This window comes from Cupressus sempervirens, chromosome 3, assembly GCF_028749045.1.
Source record: "Cupressus sempervirens isolate cs-2001-9-10 chromosome 3, ASM2874904v1, whole genome shotgun sequence".
NCBI lineage: Eukaryota > Viridiplantae > Streptophyta > Pinopsida > Cupressales > Cupressaceae > Cupressus > Cupressus sempervirens.
Window position 1 is genome coordinate 810,162,574 of NC_143120.1, and position 21,283 is coordinate 810,183,856.

The 21,283-nt window shown below is 35.9% G+C and overlaps 1 protein-coding gene across 3 annotated transcripts in view; it reads left to right on the forward strand.

The window, feature by feature from the left end:
• Window positions 1-21,283, forward strand: part of LOC149569269 (uncharacterized) — a 103,343-nt gene that overhangs the window by 53,731 nt on the left and 28,329 nt on the right. For all 3 annotated transcript variants that reach the window (XM_089817722.1, XM_089817721.1, XM_089817723.1), the window contains one exon: window positions 9,647-9,705. In XM_089817722.1, the coding sequence (XP_089673848.1) occupies window positions 9,703-9,705 (3 nt within the window). In that variant the 5' untranslated portion in view covers window positions 9,647-9,702. The remainder of the gene's footprint in view (window positions 1-9,646; window positions 9,706-21,283) is intronic.

Here is a 21,283-nt window from a genome sequence, read left to right on the forward strand (position 1 = left end):
ACAGTAGAGGGAACAGAGTTGAATCCAGTAGATTGGGATGAGCATTAGGATCCTTCCTGGAGGCAGTTACCAGAGCAGTTGATTTGCATACCGAGTCGTGGTACAATGAAAGATTAAGGAAGCTACAAAGTCAAAGGATACCCATTACTTATGAGAAGATGAAGCCAAAAGAGGGTCCAATGGAACCAGTCAGACAGAAGGGTGAAGGAAGTAGCTAGCAGCAAGGAATGGTTAGAAGCAAGAAGAGAGCTTTGGAGGTTGACAAAAACAAAGAATATCCGGAACCTCCAGCAAGAGATAGCACGCAACACTGTCAAGGGAAAGTATAATTGAGGCTAGAGGCCAGGAAGATAACACAAGTGAACAAAGGACTGCAGTAGAGGTGGGCTCTGAATTAGAGTCAAGTGGTTACAACAATAGCATCGAGTACCCTCCTCTCTCAAAAAACCAACAAGGAGATGACATGGCAGTTACTAGTGGAGAAGATGGACCGATTAATATTGAGGAAATAAGTCAGGGGCCTGAGGCCGTTGGTGATGCTTTGTTAGTTGAACCAAATCTAGATTTGGGAAGATGCACCGCACCATTGTGGTTAAGGTAAATGCTTATGCCAAGAGGCGAGTTAGTGACTGCCCAAACAGTTGAAGACATCCAAGGACTAATAGAAAAGGGTAATAGTGAGAACCAGAAACAAATGGCAAAAATGGTGGCAAGTTAATTAGGAGCGACAATGATGGTCACTGAAAGGTTCAAATTGCTATACCAACAATCAACAAGGCATTGGATGAGATTGCAACTCAAGAATATGAAATAGTATTGCACAACTTGGGAAGAAACACAGATGACATGGAATGTGAGGAGATCTAGGAAGGCATAGTTTCAATAAGAGAAAGATTGAGGAAGGAAAAAGAATCATAGAGTTGGAGGCCAAGAACAAATATTGGAGAGATCGCTAGCCTATCCAATAGCTACACTAGGTAGCCCTTCCTCAAGATAGTGGGAGCAATATAGAAGAGATAGTGGCTCAGCTACATGAAGTCAAAGATTGGATCCATGATACAATCAAAGGTGGGCGAAATTTCTTGCCTTCCTTTATCTCGACATTCCAGTCATTAGTGACTGTTAGAAACAAATTTAAAGTATTTGAAGAGGAGTGGAAGGATTTCCTTCTAGTCAAGGATTTTGCTATTCCCAGGCTAGAGGCGTTCATTGGGCTACCCGAGAAATATTTGGAAAGGGCCAAGTTTATTGATGAAGGAGGATTGAATATGGTAGTCTTGGTTTGTTGCATTGACTACCAGATTAAGAACACTCGAGGAGATACAGAATGCAGTTGCACAGCACGGCCCAAATGTCGACACTTCCATTTCAACCATGATGAGCGACATTGGGGCGACACTTGATTTTGAAGACATCAGAGAAGGGGACATCAATGAGACAGGGCTTGGATAGAGATTGGATGAGTTAGGAAAGGTTGCTCTCAAAAAAATACATTTGGGCACCTTTTCCTCCCTCAATGCCTTTATTGAATATGCAAAAGAGTATGAGAAGGACTATGAGAAGACACTACAGGCAGCAAGTAACATGATTGAGATCGGCTGAGCTCAAGATAAAGCATACACCTTGCTCCCCTATGGAATAAGTCAATGAAAGGCTAGCTAAGTTCATTGCCTTAGCTAAAAGAACAAAAGAAAAAGGGAGATTTATATTAGAAGATCATTTTATGTAAGCTCAAGTTGCAATTTCTCTATCTTCTAGGGTAGGACAAGTGTCTAATTCTGGTTGGCCAACATTTTGGTGCTTTCGTATTGGTTGCTACTTTTCCACTTTTTTTTATTGGTCCATTGATGAGGTGGCATTTTCTCATTGGCCGATGGGGTGGCAACCCTAATTAGGGTTTCTAAGATTCAATCTCTACCGTCGGTTGTACATTTTGGCCTCTATATAAGGCCATTTGCTCTCATTTGTAATGGTCAGAGAAAATTGTTGCAAAGATAATGCCAAAAAATTGCTTTTCTTTCTCATTGTTGTGACTTGCATGGTGATTAAGAGCTTTTGGTGTTGTTGCATGGTTTCTATTTCCAATAGTTAGAACTAGATTTCATTTTGAAGTTGTTAAAGTAAATTTCATTTCAAGTTGCTAAGTAAGAGTAAAGTAGATGGATAGTTGCATGGGAGCATTAGTGGATGTTTGATAGGGATCAATAACTAGACCACTAGCATCCTAGCGGCTTGTTGGGAAGCCTTGTGTGGTAAACTAGTTCATTTTCTTTTGAATCATTGCATCTATGGAGGTAGAGCCGCTAGTAAACTTTTATTAGATTCGATCCCCGTCCATTTGCTAATCTTTCCATTCATAGGAGTAGGAGTAGAATAGCAAGTAGTTAGGAGTTTGAGTTTTGAAGAGGAAAACTAGAAAGGCATAAGCCATAAGAACATTCACCCTCCATCACCATCACCATCACCATCACCATCAACATCATCTAGCATTCACACCGAATCATCATCACCATCATTTCACCAAAGTCCAAATCCTCCTCAGACAAACAATGTAAGGCCGGCTACGTGATTACCAACAAATCACATCGATATACTGAGTTAGTATCCACAGGTGTAAGGAACATTGGAGTTTTGCTTATGTCTTCATAAGTATTAACTTTTCAAGAGAGGAATTGTGTGTTTGATACTACGTATAAGATATTCAATTGCTAATATGTTATGTAGTGGTTCAAAAACTAACATCAACATAGGGCAAGGCCGAAACACAAAGTTAGTAGTTTAGATCCCACAAAGCCAAGTAATGTCAAGTTTTGAAAATTTTTACGGGAAAAATCTATAGTTTATAGACATTGTTAGGTAAACCAAATCTGATACATAGATAACACATGTTACTTTTGGGATGGGCTATGTTTCTTAGAGAGGAGCATAGACTATTCCATGTAAGGAAAAGATTTTGTGGCATGCCAACATTTGAGATGTTTCCATGAAATGTCACTTCTTGACGTGTGACACATGTTAACATGACATTTATACAAACACAACCGAATTTGATGGATTGGTGTTAGAAACTAGACATGTAGACATATATCTAGTCTAAGGGGATATTTCATCATTGCCAACTATGGCTCAGATCTTAAGAATGACACATGATGACAAAGTGATGCAGTGCAAGGTAGGAGAATCCCTAAAGAAGATGTCCTAGCCCTCAATAATTAACCACACAGAGATTAAGATCCACAACAATGCCAATTCTCATAATAGAATCATAAGATTTTCATTTAACATGTCTGGTTGTAAGGCCTGCCAAGTTACGACCAAATATAAGACAATTACAATAGTAATTCTTGAAGACCTTGGAAGATCCAACCACTAGCTAGCCCAGATGCACAATTTGGTAGAGAACTCCAAGAAGAATCTAAGCTTGTGCTCACAAATCACCAAGCAACCTTCTCTGCTCATTAACTTTGCTCCTCTCAGCTACTCCATGCTGAACTGACTAATGAGAAGACAAGATCCCCTACTTCTACCAAACCAAGCCACAAGTTGACCTAACAAATTACATTAAATAAACCCTCAAGCTACAAGTCGGCTTGGCAGTAAACATTAAATGCCTTTTTCTCTCTTTTCTCCATTTTTTATTTTATTTTTATTTTTATTTTTTATTTTATTTATTTTTTCTCTAGTTTTCATCACTTTCTCTTTCCAATGTTTTTAATTTTTTTCTTGCCCCATTTTATTTTATGATGCAAGATGCTCCTACATCAGACTCCCCAGGTAGATAAGAAAGTATGTCCCATACTTTGGTGCCGAAAGAAATATTTGCAGACAATGTCATCTTCACCAAAGGTTTCGAATCCATCCCAGACAAGAAGACAAATTTGAAAGTCAACCATTTATGTTTCATCCACTCAACCACTAGAATCAAATGAATCTTAGCATTGGAACAAATGAACATAATGCTTCACCAACAATCTTTGCAATTGATCACAACCAACAATAACAATATGCTCAAACAAGTCCATGTCAGAAACATCCTAAACGATCTCAGTAATATGTAAGCTCAAATCTACAATAAGAGCAACATGTAAATCCTCAGCCATGTCAACCACAGGCAAATCAAGAACACACAGATCCACAGTATCATGTAGATCCTCAACCACATCAGCAACTAGTGAATTCACACCAACAACATCCAACTCCACATCAATACCAACATCCATATCATCAACAAAAGAATTTCTAGCAACATGTGAATCCAAAACCATATCCACATCAGGAGCAATATGGAAATCCATATCAACCACATCACCAGTAAATGGTACATCCTCAATCATCTCAGCAACAAATGAATGCAGATTCATATCAGCAACCATATGCAAATCCTCATAATCAACATCTCATCATCCACAATAAGATGCTCTGCAATTTACATGTCAGATGCATCTAATTGATGTCATATCCCCATTTTAAGATAGAATTTTAATAATAATTAGATAATACAATGTTATTGAATAGATAATAAAGTTATATTAAACTAATACTAAAATATAAAACAATGAAATAATAATTATTTAATCTATATTATTAATAAAATAATATTTAGTATGATATTATAAATAATTAGAAAATAATAAAATTTCAATGAGTAAAGGAAGGAATAAAATAAAATACAAGAGACAATATTGTTGAAAGTATATTAAATTTTTAAATAGAATTTCATGATAAATAATAATAAACACAAGTAAGTAAATAAATAATATAACATTGAATAATATAAATTAACTAAATCTAATGGAAACTCAAGAGAGATTTAACAAATATACATGACTCATTAAAATAAAAATATTAAAGGAAGGAGAGTTTAGTTTAGAGAGGGGAAAAAACAAGAGGAGAAGAGAGGAGTTGAAAAAGGAAAAGTGGAGGAGGAAAGTAATATCATGAAAAAAATAAGGAAGTGACTTTTTGAAAAGGTATGAATGATATTGAAAGGATGTGAACCTTTGAAAGGGTCATAATTATGAATGGTTGTGACTCTAAAAAAATATTGTGATTATAAAGTATTGAGATTTTTTTCAAAGGATTTTAGTTATGAAGTGTTGTGACTTTTCGAAAGGATTATTACTATGAAGTGTTGCGACTTTTCAAAGAATTTGTATTATGAAAGGTTGTGACTCTTGGAAAAGAAAAAAAAGTAATAAGGTAAACATTTGTTATTTTTAGTATTGTTTAATATTAATTATGATAATAAGGAGGTAACATAATTATATAGAAATAACAATGTAATAAGAATGAACATTTTCCTTCATTTGACATAATTAAATAAAAGAAATAAACATCTAATCGATGTAACTAATTAAGAAGAGATAATGATTCAAGAAAGATCTCAAGATTATGATAATTAGTAAGAACTAGGTGGATGAGAGGGAAGGGTTGAGTCCTAAGGCAAGAGGGGAGTATACCGACTCTTGGGCTTAGGTTTATCGAGCTATGAGACTCCACCACAATGTTCAAGGATTGAGGTATGGTGAGGGATGGAAAGAACTCATTTGAAAGGCGAGGACCAAGATCCTATCAAGCCTTTAATGCGGTCTCCTTGTCCAATCCCCAAATGACCTATCCTATACATACAATGTAGTAGATAGGATATGAACATATATGAAGAATTATCTTTGATTAAATAATGCAATGATAATATTTTAAATTGATTCCTTGGAAATAAATAGGACAATATTATAAGCCCTTGCAAGTAGGGACATTACAGTGGTATTAGAGCATGATATTGCCATCCTATAGGGTTAAAGGGGATTTAGTATAATAATTTATGTGAAAGATTAATGTAGAAATTTAATGAATATTAGAAATGATTCGAACATATCCATGATAGCAATCTAAGAATTTGGACTAAAAGAAATATAAATTTCAACTCAATAGAAGAAGTTATATAATTGCTTGAAGACAATCAATTTGAGGAAGGGCGGAATGTCGTATCCCCATTTTAAGATAGAATTTTAATAATAATTAGATAATACAATGTTATTGAATAAATAATAAAGTTATATTAAACTAATACTAAAATATAAAACAATGAAATAATAATTATTTAATTTATATTATTAATAAAATAATATTTAGTATGATATTTTAAATAATTAAAAAATAATAAAATTTCAATGAGTAAAGAAAGAAATAAAATAAAATACAAGAGACAATATTGTAGAAAGTATATTAAATTTCTAAATAGAATTTAATAATAAATAATAATAAACACAAGTAAGTAAATAAATAATATAACATAGAATAGTATAAATTAACTAAACCTAATGAAAAGTCAAGAGAGATTTAGCAAATAGACATGATTCCTTAAAATAAAGATATAAAAGGAAGGAGAGTTTATTTTAGAGTGGGGAAAAAAGAAGAGGAGAAGAGAGGAGTTCAAAAAGGAAAAATGGAAGAGGAAAGTAATATTATGAAGAAAATAAAGAAGTGACTTTTTGAAAAGGTATGAATGATATTGATAGGATGTGAACCTTCGAAAGGGTCATAATTATGAATGGTTGTGACTCTTCAAAAATATTGTGATTATAAAGTATTGGGATTTTTTCCAAAAGATTTTAGTTATGAAGTGTTGTGACTTTTCGAAAGGATAATAACTATAAGTGTTGTGACTTTCAAAGGATTTGTATTATGAAAGGTTGTGACTCTTGGAAAAGAAAAAAAGGTAATAAGGTAAACATTTGTTATTTTAAATATTGTTTAATATCAATTATGATAATAAGAAGGTAACATAATTATATAAAAATACCAAGGTAATAAGAGTGATCGTTTTCTTTCATTTGACATAATTAAATAAAAGAAATAAACATCTAATCGATGTAATTAATTAAGAAGAGATAATGATTCAAGAAAGATCTCAAGATTATGATAATCAGTAAGAAGTAGGTGGATAAGAGGGTAGGGTTGAGTCCTAAGGCAAGGGGGGAATATATCGACTCTTGGGCTTAGGTTTATCGAGCTATGGGACCCCACCACAATGTTCAGGGACTGAGGTATGGTGAGGGATGGAAAACACTCATTTGAAAGGCGAGGACCAAGGTTCTGTCAAGCCTTTAGTGCGGTCTCCTTATCCAATCCCCGAATGACGTATACTATAGATACAATGTATTGGATAGGATATGAACATAAATGAAGAATTATCTTTGATTAAATATTGCAATGATAATATTTTAAATTGATTCCTTGGAAAAAAATAGGACAATATTATAAGCCCTTGCAAGTAGGGACATTACAACTGATCATGAAAACAAATCCCCTTTTCCAGTCTCAACAAGGTTAGGAATCACATCGGTAAGCTCAAGTATCTCAACAACGACCACAAGTTGCTTTGCAAGTTTCATATCAGACTGCACAAACTGATCAACAAAACCAACCACACATACCTCTTTAGCTGGCTTTAGCGAAATTGTCCCTTACCTTTTCCTCAACAACAATTTGTCTTCTTCTCTAAACAATTTTCTTAACCGGCCACACCACTCTCTTCCAGACTCGTAGACTCTAGCTCCAAAAATCTCCGTGAAACTCAACTATTCCTTAACTTGATCAGTCAAACTAGCTTCCAACCGAGTCGATGTCTATACAATCTTCTTCTCTAGCATGTCACAGAGATCTGCAATCATCCCAAGGTCAAATCTTCTCGGAGGCATCTTCCAAGATCTTCGCAAACCCTCTGCAACAAATCTCCAATCAACTCCAATATTCACTCAAAAAGATCAAGCGTCCATCTTCGCAACCATCTCTTTATATCAAAACCCATCTATGAGTCCTCTGCATTTGTGAGTTAGAACCACAATCTACTACCTCACAACAAAGATATCTGAGACTCCAGAAAGAAATATCCACCACAAGATCAAATTCTGCTCTGATACCTGATGCAGTGCAAGGCAGGAGAATCCCCAAAGGAGATGTCCCAACCCCCAATAATTAACCACACAATGAAATATAAATAATAACACATAAATTAAGATCCACAACAATGCCAATTCTCATAATAGAATCATAAGATTTTCATTTAACATGCTTGATTGTAAGGCCTTCCAGGTTACGGCCAAATACAAAGCAAATACAATAGTAATTCTGCAAGACCTTACAAGATCCAACCACTAGCTAGCCCAGATCCACAATCTGGTAGAGAACTCCAAGAAAAATCTAAACTTGGCTCGCAAGCCACCAAGAAACCTTCTTGTTTCCTAAGCCGCAACTACTAGCCCTGCTCATTAACTTTACTCCTCTCAGCTACGCTATGCTGAATTGAATAATGACAAGACAAGACTCTCTAGTTATACCAAACCAAGCCACAAGTCGGGCTAGGATGTTACATTAAACAAACACTCAAGCCATAAATCCACTTGGCAACAAACATTAAATGCCTTTTTCCCTCTTTTCTCCAATTTTTTATTTTGTTTTTATTTTTATTTTTTATTTTTTGTCCAATTTTTGTCACTTTCTCTCTTCAATTTTTTGTTATTTTTTATTTATTTTTCATGCCCCCTTTTATTTTATGATGCAAGATGCCCCTGCAGCAGAAAGGAAAGGATTTTTTTTTTTGGTTCAGCATGGAAGAAGTGCTTAAATGCTCCCAACACTTTGTATGATACCCAAATGTCAAAAACTAAAAGTATGACAGACAAAATGTAGTGTCCCCTTGTAATATAACTCAAAAATTTGGTACAACTACTGTGAATTCTTTATCATTTTTATGGATTATGTTCTTGATTCCAATATAACCAGGTGAATTAGTAAGAGAATCTCAATGATATATCAATGTATCAAAATCAATACCACTTAGTATCTTTGATTTAGATAATTAGATATAAAACTAAGGATTGGTTTTCTGTCAAATTAATTTATACTTAATGACCACTATGATCTCTGATGTTTTGTATATGAAAGCTTAATGTACATGACAATCTCTCTTAGAGTTCTAATAGTTATGTTTCTATGTTGAATGCGAGTAATAATTATCTTTGTTATCATTTGCATACAATCTTTTCATAAGTCATATTCCATCAATATTTGTGTATATGTTTTCTTCTTATGTCCTTTCCCTTCTTTTTTTATGATGTTCTAATTCGTAGTATCTCTAACTGTCAAATCTTGGTTACATATTCTGACCATGCATTCAGTCGTAGGATGACTTCTAATTCGTTCGACATCCATTTAACCTTATTAAGTTCTGATCTGTGGCTAACTTCATATGAAGGAATAGTCATGAAACCTTGTATTCTTAATAAGTTCTTATCATCATGCGATCTATTTGGTAAAGTCATCTATGCTAGTGGAGATTGTAACCCACTTGGAGTTTTAAAAAATTTCTGAGTTATAGTATGATCTTGGTCAATCTGGTGCTTGGTTGAGTCAATCATATTCAATAGTCATATTATTGTATGCTTGATGGACTCACTCATTCATAAGAGATATGCTTTCTAGTTTCCACTGCTGAAATCATAAAGGTCAAGTACAGTTCTCTATCCATATTTTTCGTGGTTGATATTGTTAGCAACTGTAGTATATATTTTCTTCTATTATTTCTATTCACTTCTGATTATATTTTCCCCTTTCTTCCATTTCTAATTCCCATTTTCGTTCACAGGCCAATATCTTGTTCTTGCATGTCACTGCCTAAAAGTTTCTCATCAACTATTTAGCATGGTAAGTTTTTGACACAATTCTTTACCTTCTGTGGTGCATTTCTTATTTTTGTCATTTTCTATGTTTTCTATTGATTGAATAAAATAATTATCTAAATGCCCTTTTCCTCCTAACCGCTAATGGATGGCTTTGTTTTCCTCCCTGCATACTAACTCTTGACTGGATCTTCCTTTTCATACAGGGAATCCTCCTTTAAGCTCTTTGCCCTGACTGAGTGTTTCTCCTCATTGATGTAAATTTGTTTTCCTTGGTAACAACATTGAATGTATGATAACCACAAATCTCCATATCGGAAACTAAGTAGATGTCTATTTAGTCCTTGTCTCATGTAACTCTCTTATGCTGATACTTCTCATTTTGTCTGTGATGCTTCATGTCCATCTTACTGTTACTTCATACATTGTCCAAGACTGCTTGCACAATCCTTTGCATTTCATTCTCTGTTGTTACTGTGTGTGCGTTATTAATCTTAAGATCCTTTACTACTGATTTCTGTGCTTTTCCAGATTTTGTTCAATGCTCTTGTAATTTCTGACTTAGATAATCTTTCCGATTGTCCATTTCTCCTGCATAAATATGATGCTAGGGTGGTCTCTTCATAGACACATCTATTCATTAATGTGCCTCTTTGGTGATAACCACAACCATTTTTAATTATTTAATTGGCCTGGCAGTTTATTTAGGAAATGATAATTTCTTAAGCTTAATTATAGATATCTTTATTTAATACATAAGTCTAATTGTCTTTAAGATATGTATATACATATTACTATCTTATCTAATTGTATTTGTTTAAGAATTCATTTATGTTGTATCATCACTATATATCAATTGGTGTAATATTATATTCTATTTGATAAAAATAATAATATATTTAGTAATAGATTATGTTATAATATTTTTATATATATCTATTAATATTGTTATTTATATAATAATATTTTATTATTTAGTGATTATTAATTTGATTATCATTATTGTAATGACTATAGTTATAATTTTAATTATAACCATAGTTGGCATACTCGCCATTTACTTGGTGAGTTTCTAACACGCCAAGTTTTTTAGTTGGGCGAGTTTTTCCGCCATTAACTCGTGGATTTGAAAACTTGGGCAACACCAACAAAACAGGTTGATTTTTTCAACACCAGTTTTCTATTGTACGATCAAAGGCTTGAGGAGGGGAGAGAATGTGATTTTGTACCCACTATGCATTCATATATATCTAAACTCTACTTGTTTCTTTTATGTTCTCTTTAATTAACTCATTAGATGCATCTTCTCATTGAAATTTGCAAAAAAATGTATTTTGAATTAAATTTAAGCGGTTGTTTTAGGTTCCTGAGTTTTTTTAGAAAAATGGCCGAGTTTGTCCTAAATAAACTTTTAGGAAGCTTGGCGAGTTGTTGTCGAGTCCAAGTTTTCCATTTATGATTATAACTATATATTATTGTTTTAATTCTATAATCTTATATTATTATTACTTTTGTTAAGCTTCATTCTAGAAGGGGATGTTGCTGTCCGCCCTTCCCAAAACTGCTTGTCGTTAAGCAATTCAAACTTTCCAATGCAAGTGTTGACGTGCAATATTGGCTTCGAATCAAAGAATCCTAAAATAGTAATGCCAACTTAGGGTTAAAGTTGCAATAGATTCATAAATATAAACTATTGGCTTGAAATATCTAATCATATCATTAATTTAAAAATATTTCAAAATGATAAACTTATCTGATTTGTTGTCGTGCTTTTGTTCTCCTAGTAGTGCATTGTTTTGACCCCTGATAAGTGCTGATGAAAGACTTTATTTCGCCCTACGTTTCTATGGATACCCTTTAGGACTACCCCCCTTTATAATCCTTAGGAGAGACTTTATCTCATCCTAAGGCTCTAAAAATATCATCTATTTCCTATAGTGGGGTGCCCTAGCATTTGTCCCATAATCACAATAGAGTAGGGTGCCCTACTAGCAGTTCTCCCTTGACTACTACTGTAATAGGGTGTCTGAGGGAGAGTGGTTCTCCCTCAACTACTTCTGCAATAGGGTGCCCTTAGCAGTTCTCCCTCACAACACAACAGGGTGTCCCTACCATGGTTCTCCCTTAACTGCCACTACATTGGGGTGTCCTTCACCATTCTCCCTTTATTGCAATCTGTAATAGTGTGTGCTAGCAATTCTTGCTTAATAACAAAGCAATAGGGTGCTCTTGCCATTGTTCTACTTCTCCCTAACATGCTGCTATAATAGGGCACCCTCACGATTTTCTTGTAATTGCGGCCTTAGGAAGGTGCTAACAATAGGTAATTCTCCCTTAATTACCACTCTCTCTTTATTTAGTTTATACCTTTTAGTTTTCTATTAATAATAATGAAAATAAACTTACACATTAATGAATGCTCAAATTGTTGTCGTGGCTATGGTCGAGAATCTCCAAAGTTCTATTGACTTCTCACTTCTTCATGGTAATATCTTGATTAGTATTTTTATCTCTAACTTGTGCTTGTTAATTACTATCATGATATTTATTTGAGGAATGATCTTCTGTCACACTTTGATGCCTATTTTTAATATCATATATCAACAATATTTGATGAGGACTGCAAGTCCTTTCATCGCTCGGTTCGCTCGGCTCTCTCCACTCCTTCTCCCTCTTCCACTTAGTTGAGGCTTGCATATTATCGCTATCTTTGCCACAAGAAGCGAAAGTTTTCCTTGTTGCAGTGTAGAGCCCTCTATGCCTCTCTTCTGCAGTCCTTGGAGTTATTTTGGTGCACCATATTCCCTTGCCATCCTCCTTCGCCCTTCACTCTCGATCATAGCTCCCTCGCTTCTCACACCTCCACGCTTTATGATATACTTGGACATCGGATGAGGAAGGGTTTCAGGACGAGCTCTTCAAGCTTGGTATTTTAGTTCTGGGCTCCTTCCTCACAATGCTCTTCAAAAGGGTGGTATGCACTAGTTTCTCGAACTCATGGTCATGAAATATTATCTATCCAATTGACAAGTCCAAGCCGGCCTCAAATACTAGCAACTATAGGACCATTATGGTTGGGTGAACCTTTGCCAAACTCTATGCCACTGTGTTGAAGACTATGTTATCTAGAGAGCTTGACTAGGGATAATGTCGGGCTAGGGGGCAGGCAGGCTTTCACACAGATTTTTAGACCATGGATCACATTTTGACTTTACAGACCATTATTGAGGATTCTTGACACCGCTTTGCGAAAGTCTATTATTGCTTCGTATACTTATGCAAAGCCCTTAATTCTATTCCTTGAGCGACTCCCTTTAAGAGGCTTAGGGTGATTGGGATTTCCCAAATTCTCTTGATGGCTATTATTAGATTATACGAGTGTTATTGGCAAATTCATGACTCTTGAAGGATTTTTGGATCCTATGCAGAGCATTATTGGGGTGAAGCAGGGCTGTCTCCTCTCCCCCACTCTTTTTGGTATCTACATTGACAAGTTTGAGTTCTTCCTTCGGGATCTCTTGCTCCCTAGTGATGGTTGCTATCTACACGACGTCTTGATCTCCATTCTTTTATTTGTTGATGATGTGGTCCTCCTAGCTTCTTCCCTTGAGGGTCTATAGAGACTTTTGGATAGGCTTGTCTCCTTCTGTGACTCACGATAGTTAGTGGTTAACTTGGGGGAGACCTGGGTTATGGTGTTCAATTGTTTGAAGACCTCGCATCTCCATTTCTAGTTTCAGGGCAATGAGATCGAGATCACATCTTCATATACTTACTTGGGGGTCAAGTTCTTTGGGCCTCGCTTCAGTTTGAGACAAGCTATGCATCCTGGGGTTAGTAAGGGGCTCGACTCCGTTGCTATGCTTGAGAGATAGTGTTTCTGCTACCATTTCTAGGACATCATGACTAAGATCTCGCTTTTGGACTCTCTGGTTAGACCGATTGTCTTCTATGGCTCTCTTGTGTGGGGTCACTCCCTTTTGGAGTCAGACTGGGCCTCTTTTGAGTGAGTTTAGACTCTCTTTCTTTAGCACATTCTTAGATGTCATTGGTCTAAACCTCACAACATCGTTTTGGCGGAATTTGGGGCTCACCCTTTTATACTGGGGACTATTTTTTATTTGATTTGGTTTCTTCACTGGCTTCAGAGCTTCGTTGAATTTGTTGAGGGTTGCCACATATATTCCTACTTGGCCTACTATTCTTCAGAGGGGATCACAATGTTTGATTTTGATGGCAGGCCTTGCTTCTGGTTCACTTAGCCTCTGCCCTTCTTGGCTCAATTAGTATTGCAATGGATCGCCTCCCTCACTTCTAGTTCTCGTTAGATGCTCGAGCTCACCTACTTCTATCTCAGTAGGAGCTGAACGAGCATGTTAGACTCGACATCTACAGACCGTATATTCTGACGATTTGGAGCAACCCTTTTGGGGGGGCTCCGTTTGAGGATGGCCTTCTATGTTGAGCACTTATTTGATATCTAGGACGGGGTAATTAGGTGCCCTTAGTATCTTACTCGTCATTGGAATCATGCCCTTCGCATTTCCTTGAGATATTTTAAAGTGGGTTATGATCGGCTACGTATACAAACAAACGGCCAGATTGATAGAGAGGACATGATTTGCCGCTTTTGCCCCCTTGGCGAGGTGGAGAATGAGACTTATTTCATTTTTCCTTGCCCAATCTACTATAAGGTCAGGGGGAGGTTCAATTGCTTGTTTAGGGAGTGCAGATCCCTCTCTTCATTCTTCAGATACACTGACCAATGGTGTCTGGCACTTTATCTTTAGGAGACCTTGCAGCATCGAGATTATAGTCTTCAGCTTCTATTCCAATCGCGACAAACTCATGAGGAACTTTTCACCTCATTCTTTACACTTGTGAACTGTAGACGAAGTGGTCTTTGTGCACTATTTTGAGTGAAACCAGATTTGTGAGACCTTGTAGAGGACACATTCAATAGCGACACGTTTCTCAATAGTCTCCAGGGGCAGCGACCTAGGGCACCTTCTCCCTGTAGATCATAGCCTTTTGTTCTGGACTACATCTCGTCTGTGAGTAGTATTTAGCTTGTTTCTTTTATGTTCTTTTGCTTTCTTGCTTTTTCTGTGGGCACAGTTTTGTGTTTCCCCCTGTTGGTGTTTTGCCATATTGTACTAGTCCCAGTCCCTTATATGCTGGTTGGTCTTTAGTTGGACATTAATAAATTTATCTTATCTTATCTTATCAATCCAAACGAAATACATCTCCTTGTCTTCAAATTTTTCTTGCAAGATGGTAAGATCATTCTCTGATACCACTCTAGTGTCCCCCCTTATGATCTGCTAAGATTATGGTACTATTTACTTATAAATTTACTTGTGAGACATTATATGATATGTTGCACTTTAATGATATGTTATTTTCAAGAATTTAATTAATATCACATTTAGATTTCAGATTTCCACAATCCATTAAAATTGTTCTTAATTGCTTTTGGATTAGATTGTGTTGGGATTTTTTACCATCAACGTTTCGAATCACACTAAGTGATTCATCATCAGGATGAGAGAGCAAGAACTAAAAAATATACAGTGATGATGAAATAATGCAAATGATCTTAAGAATCCGAATACCTTATCAAGTCTAATTGGAATGCATGGAATTTATATAGATCTTTAAATGAATTGTTTTCAATGAACTCTTAGAAATTTTGATTTGAAATACGTGCGCACCACAGTAATATGATTATAAATCTTTTGCAAGGCAACCACAATAAATTTGTGATCAAGCTCTTTATCTTCGTCTTTGGTTTGCTTTTTATGCAAGAGTTGTTCTTAAAGGAAGTTTCTAAATAAGTTGTAAATACATTGAATGTAGACGCTTTAGAAATTGTAAGAGAGATGTAAGAGAGATGAGATAGCATTATGCTACCGGATTTTCTTAGGATGGAGCAAGATGTAAATCTCCATGTGGAGGTTGATAATGTTTTGTAGCTTTTTGCTAAATAATACATTAGTTTGATGGTTTGGAGGGTGGGGTTTTTGGCTAGATGGTTTTCCCCATGTATATCTGTGTTTTCTATTCTGTCTCATTCTTCTAGTTTCATGATTGTAGAATATTAAACTTGTATGTTGTAATGGTGCTGAAATTTATTGGATTTGTAAGCATTTTCCTTTAAATGAACTATGTCTGTTATCGCTTTTGTGGCATATTAGTATGTAGTTGTATTTGCATTTTAGAATTTATTTAAGAAATCATTGGATACAGGATGTGCATACTGATCTCATATGGCTTTCTGGGATGTTCTCCTTTCCTTTTAATATCAAGCCCTCATATTGAGTCATGTTATTAGTATTAGAGAACTACAACTTGTATGAATAAGGGAAAAGCTCCTCTTGAGGTGAAATAACCACTATTCTTGCACTGGATCCCATAGAAGGACAACTACCATTAAATTCCATGATTAAACTTCATTAGAACTCCTAGTGCTTGCTTTAGGAGAATCCATAGGAACAATTTTTTCTTCAAGAAAACCCATAGAATCTTCTTGAGAAACAATCTTTTTCAACCATAATAAGTGGTTGATTTGGACTAATAACCTCCTTTGGATCTTCACTAACATAAGCAAATCTTTCAGCATTTGAAAGAAAGGAGGAACTTCCAGAGCTACTTGTCGAGTCTTTAGCAAAATTTGACACTTTGTCAACATGCAGATAGTAATTACCCATTCAGATGACTTAGAGAATTTGAGCATGAGGATCATTAGATTTGACCACAACATACTTGGTTTCCTCTTTTAGGTCTTTTAGGATGCAACTTTTGCATAACACCTTTAACAAGTGTTCGTGCTTTGGTGATAACCATGTTTGAGCTCACCACCCATGTCTTTACAGTTACTGTCGCCAAGCAACATACCGTAGGAAGCAAGTATGTCTACAGCTATATTCATTTTGATCTTGTTGTTTGGGAAGGATGCAAAGGCAAATTGAGTGTCTTTGACTTGTCTTTTCAGGGGTACTTGTTTATTTTCCATGTAATAGCAATTACAAAAGGATTTAGTCAAGGTTAGTCCCAAAGCATCTACCAGTTTAGCTAGCATGACATTATTAGAAGCACGGAAATCTATGACTCAATTACTTGGATTGAACCCATTAACCAACAGGGAAAGGTAGAAAGGTTCAATCTTTCCTGGAACTGAGGATGGAATAGTGGCTAAGTTATTTGGCATGCTGTTACGTTTAGGGGCAGGTACATGAATTTGCGAAGGTTGTGATTCCTGGACAAATTTAGTAAGCCTATGCAATTGAACTTGATATGCTTGAAGGTATTCTTGCTCAAACATTTGGATTTAAGATCTCTTAGCATGATCTATAATGTCAAAATATTGAATGGAACTAGCTAAGGAGGAAGTAAAATTTTCAGCTTGAGGCTTAGTGGTAGTAGGCATACTAGGCTTTGAAACATTCGATCGAGTAGAAGGATCAACACCTGATTTTTAATTTGGTCATTAGGTAGGGCTGGTAACATTGACCCCCTTTTGTTTTACAATGGTAATGACCAATTGAGGAGCACCAGGCTTCTTTTTAGCCTCTTCCCTTTATTGCGCAAACTTTGATTTTGAATGTGTCATGACCACGTATGCTTGTGCAAAATCCATCTCATGGTGTTCATCATTGTATTGAATGCGCAAAATGGTAGAGTTGTCAGCTGCTTGGTGATCTTTATGATATTGAGCAGAAGTATCCTTGAAAGGATATTCTTTTTGAGTATCATAGCTAGGATACACTTCATAGTGACTAGTAGCTAAGTTAATCGGTGGTGCTTCAAGTGCAAGCGTCTCCGAAGGAAGAAGCTTGTTTTGGTTCTTGGTTGCATAATTATTTGAAGCATTAGGATATGGCTTCCTTGGTATATCCTTATATGGAACAAGAGACGATACTTGAGAAATTTGCTTGTTGAGAGCAAGAAGTTCATTTGCTAGTTTCTGAATTAGTGCATCAATTGAACATGATGAAGAAGATCCCATAAACAAATTTTTTCTTGAATTGGTTAGAATCCTTACGAAGTATTTCTCCACCAAAGTTTATGCAAGAGCTAGATTCACAGGAGCAACCCTTTTGAACAAGTAACTAACTTCTGGAAGTTGACTTTTAATGAAGAAACACTTCAAATTCTGAACAGTAGGTTTAGAAGCAGTTGGAATCTGATTGGTTAGCTTATTGAACTTGGCAATAAATTCTTGCATTACTTCTTGTCCCTCTTTCTTCATTTGAGTGAGCTGGGCTAGGAGTGCATGTTCATATTTCGTTGGCTTGAATCTTTTAAGAAATTTAATTCTCAAATAATTCTAATCAATGATGGATTTAGATTACAAGTTGTATAACCAATCAATTGCTGTGCATTGTAAAGTCTTGATAAAGAGCCTTACAGAGACATCTTCGTATTCAGCACCAAGAACACCCACAACAATTTAGAAAGCCTTGACATGTTCATTTGGGTGTTGTTTTCCATACTTGTACAATTTGGAAAATTTCTTATGGGAAACTTGGGTGAGTGAATGCAAAGGTGTTGCAAGATTTAGAGGGCCAAAAGATGCTCCCCATGGACTGGTTTCCATAATGATAATAGTTGGGATATGAGTAGCAAGAATTAGCTGTGCAGCAAGAATAAGAGGCTTGAAGAAAAATTGCGAATTTTGACTAGGAATGGATGACCTCTTTTCGGAAGGAGGAAAACTTGTAGTTCGGGAAAGAGAAGGAATTTTAGTAAGTAAATAAAATTGAGCTTGTTGAGCCCAAAAGTTGATGAATTTTAAGGCTTCTTCTGCAAATAAACTTGTTTAAAATTCTCCAGTGTGATAGCTTGTAATTTTCAAGCACAAATCAGCACAAGGACATAAAGCTTCAAGCAAAAGCAAGAGACTTCTAAATTCAATCGTCCCCCAGTAGAGTCTCCAAAAACATCTTGGTGGATATTTTGTAACTAACAAATTGTGCAAATTTAGTTGCAAAATAGGGTTACAAGCCACAACGTGTGAGGCAAAGTCCCTCCTACCTTAAAGGGAAGGCTCCCCCTTCTCGCTGTTCCTCGGACCAACTCAAGGCAAGCAAGAAGTTAAGAGATATTTTAGAGGGGTGCTACCGATATTCTTTCCTTTTATTTTAAGAAAGAATCCACTTATGTGTGGAATGAGTAATGGACAAGATTAATCTCTATAACTACACTTCTATCTAACAGTTGGAAACAGTGATACCGATACCAAACACCAACTCACAAGCTGATTGAAAGTGTACCGTCTTAGATCTATGTCTAGTTTTTCTAATTTATAAGAAAAATCTCTGCTATTTGGGCATACATTCTTCTTGAAGTAGATGATTTATTAGCTATTATTCTAATAAATTGCACGAATACTGTTTGGAATAAGGTGTCTCAACTTTGGATAATTCCTATTCTTATTATTTGTTTTGTAAATTTTTTTTGCAAATAATGTATTTAAGTGTGATGTACATGTCTAGTTGGCATGTTGATGTGTCACTCCACTTGCATGTGTTGACATCTTGAATAGTGTGTAAGGAGATCATGACTGAAACGGTTATGACGGATTCCTATGACGTGTAAGAGCTATCTTTGGAAGATATGATGATGGGTGAAGATGTGAAGACATGTGGCAATTGATCATGTGAAGACATGTGAAGACAACTTTCCTTCATGGTGATTTGGAGGAAGTGATTTATATGTCACAGCCTGAGCACTACATTGTTAAAGGTAAAGAATCTTTGGTTTGTAGATTAAAGAAGTCTCTGTATGGTTTGGAACAATCTCCTAAGATGTGGTACCTTGAGTTTGATGCCTTTGTGTTGTCGATTGGATTTCTAAGTTCGGAATCAGATCATTGTGTTTATTTCAGAGTTGAAAATGATCGCCTTCTTATTGTTGCATTATATGTTGATGATATGTTGCTGTTTGGGAAGGGTACGAGTATGATTTTTGATTTTAAATCTTAGTTGTTAACACAGTTTGAGATGAAAGATCTTGGGGCAGCAAGGTACATCTTGGGTATTGAAATCAGTAGAGATAGGTCTAACAAAATACTTTGGTTGAGTTAGAGTAAGTATGTGAAGTCTGTGTTGGACAGGTTTAACATGGCAGATTGTAGACCATTGTGTGTTCCTGTTTCTATGGGAACCAAGTTATTTGTAGATGATTGTCCAAAATCTCCTAGTGAAGTGGAGGACATGAGTAGAGTACCTTATGCTAGTGCAGTTGGGAGTCTTACGTATGCTATGGTCTGTACTAGACTAGACATTGCCTAGGCAGTGGGAGTTTTGAGCCGGTTTATGGCTAATCCTGGACGAGTACATTGGGATGTAGTGAAACGAGTATTCAAATATTTGAGGGGTACATCAGATTACTCCATTTGTTATCTTGGTAACTCTTTTGGAGCTCTGCATTTAGTTTGTGTTCGTGGGTTTGTGGATTCAGATTGGGCAGGTGATATTGACAGCAGGAAATCCACTAGTGCTTATGTGTTCACTATGTTTGGTGGTACCATCAGTTTGATGAGTCAGTGACAACTTGTGGTTGCTTTGTCCACTACAGAAGCAGAGTATATGGTTGCTACTCATGCTTGTAAGGAAGCCATTTGGCTTAGGAGATTGTGTTCTAATATTGATGTTGATGCAAGACAGATTACTATTTGGTGCGACAGTTAGAGTGCTATTTGCATTGCAAAGAATCCAACTTTCCATGCTAGAACAAAGCACATTGATGTGCAGTTTCACTTTGTGAGAAACATGGTGGAAGATGGAAAGGTAAAATTTGGAGAAGGTAGACACTGTAAAGAATGTTGTAGATGCATTGATGAAACCAGTGGGCACAGTGAAGTTCAAATGGTGTTCGGAGTCTATGGGCCTTTTGGCCTATAGCAGTTAGTTCCTGTTATGTTCCTGTTGCTCTTACAAGGTATTCGACAAGTGGGAGAATGTTAGGAATAAGGTGTCTCAAGCTATGATAATTCCTATTGTTATTATTTGTTTTGTAAATGTATTTTTTTGCAAATAATGTAATTAAGTGTGAGTGTACATGTCTAGTTGGCATGTTGATGTGTCACTCCACTTGCATGTGTCGACATCTTGAATAGTGTGTAAGGAGATCATGACTGAAACGGTTATGACAGATTCCTATGACATGTAAGAGCTATCTTTGGAAGATATGATGATGGGTGAAGACGTGAAGACATGTGGCAATTGATCATTGAGTACTGTACACTTGAAAATGGAAAGCGCATGATATAAGTGACTTTAGGGTTGCAGATAGGTGAGAGTGAAGGTGTATTGTTGGTAGTGTTTTGTTGCAATTGGATTTGTCTTCCATGTCCTGAAAGAACTTGCATTGCAAGTGTGTTGTAACCTTTGCATTGAAGATAATACATTGTGCAGGTTTTGGAGGGGTGGGGTTGTTTTACCGAAAGGTTTTTCCCTTCTGGAATATTTTTGTGTTTGTGTTTTCTTTCTCTATCTGTTTTCTATACTCATGGTTGAGTACAATATTGTTGTTTACATAATATCGAATCTGAAATTGTAAGGATTTAAATAGAATTTGCACAATACTTTCCTTAAGGG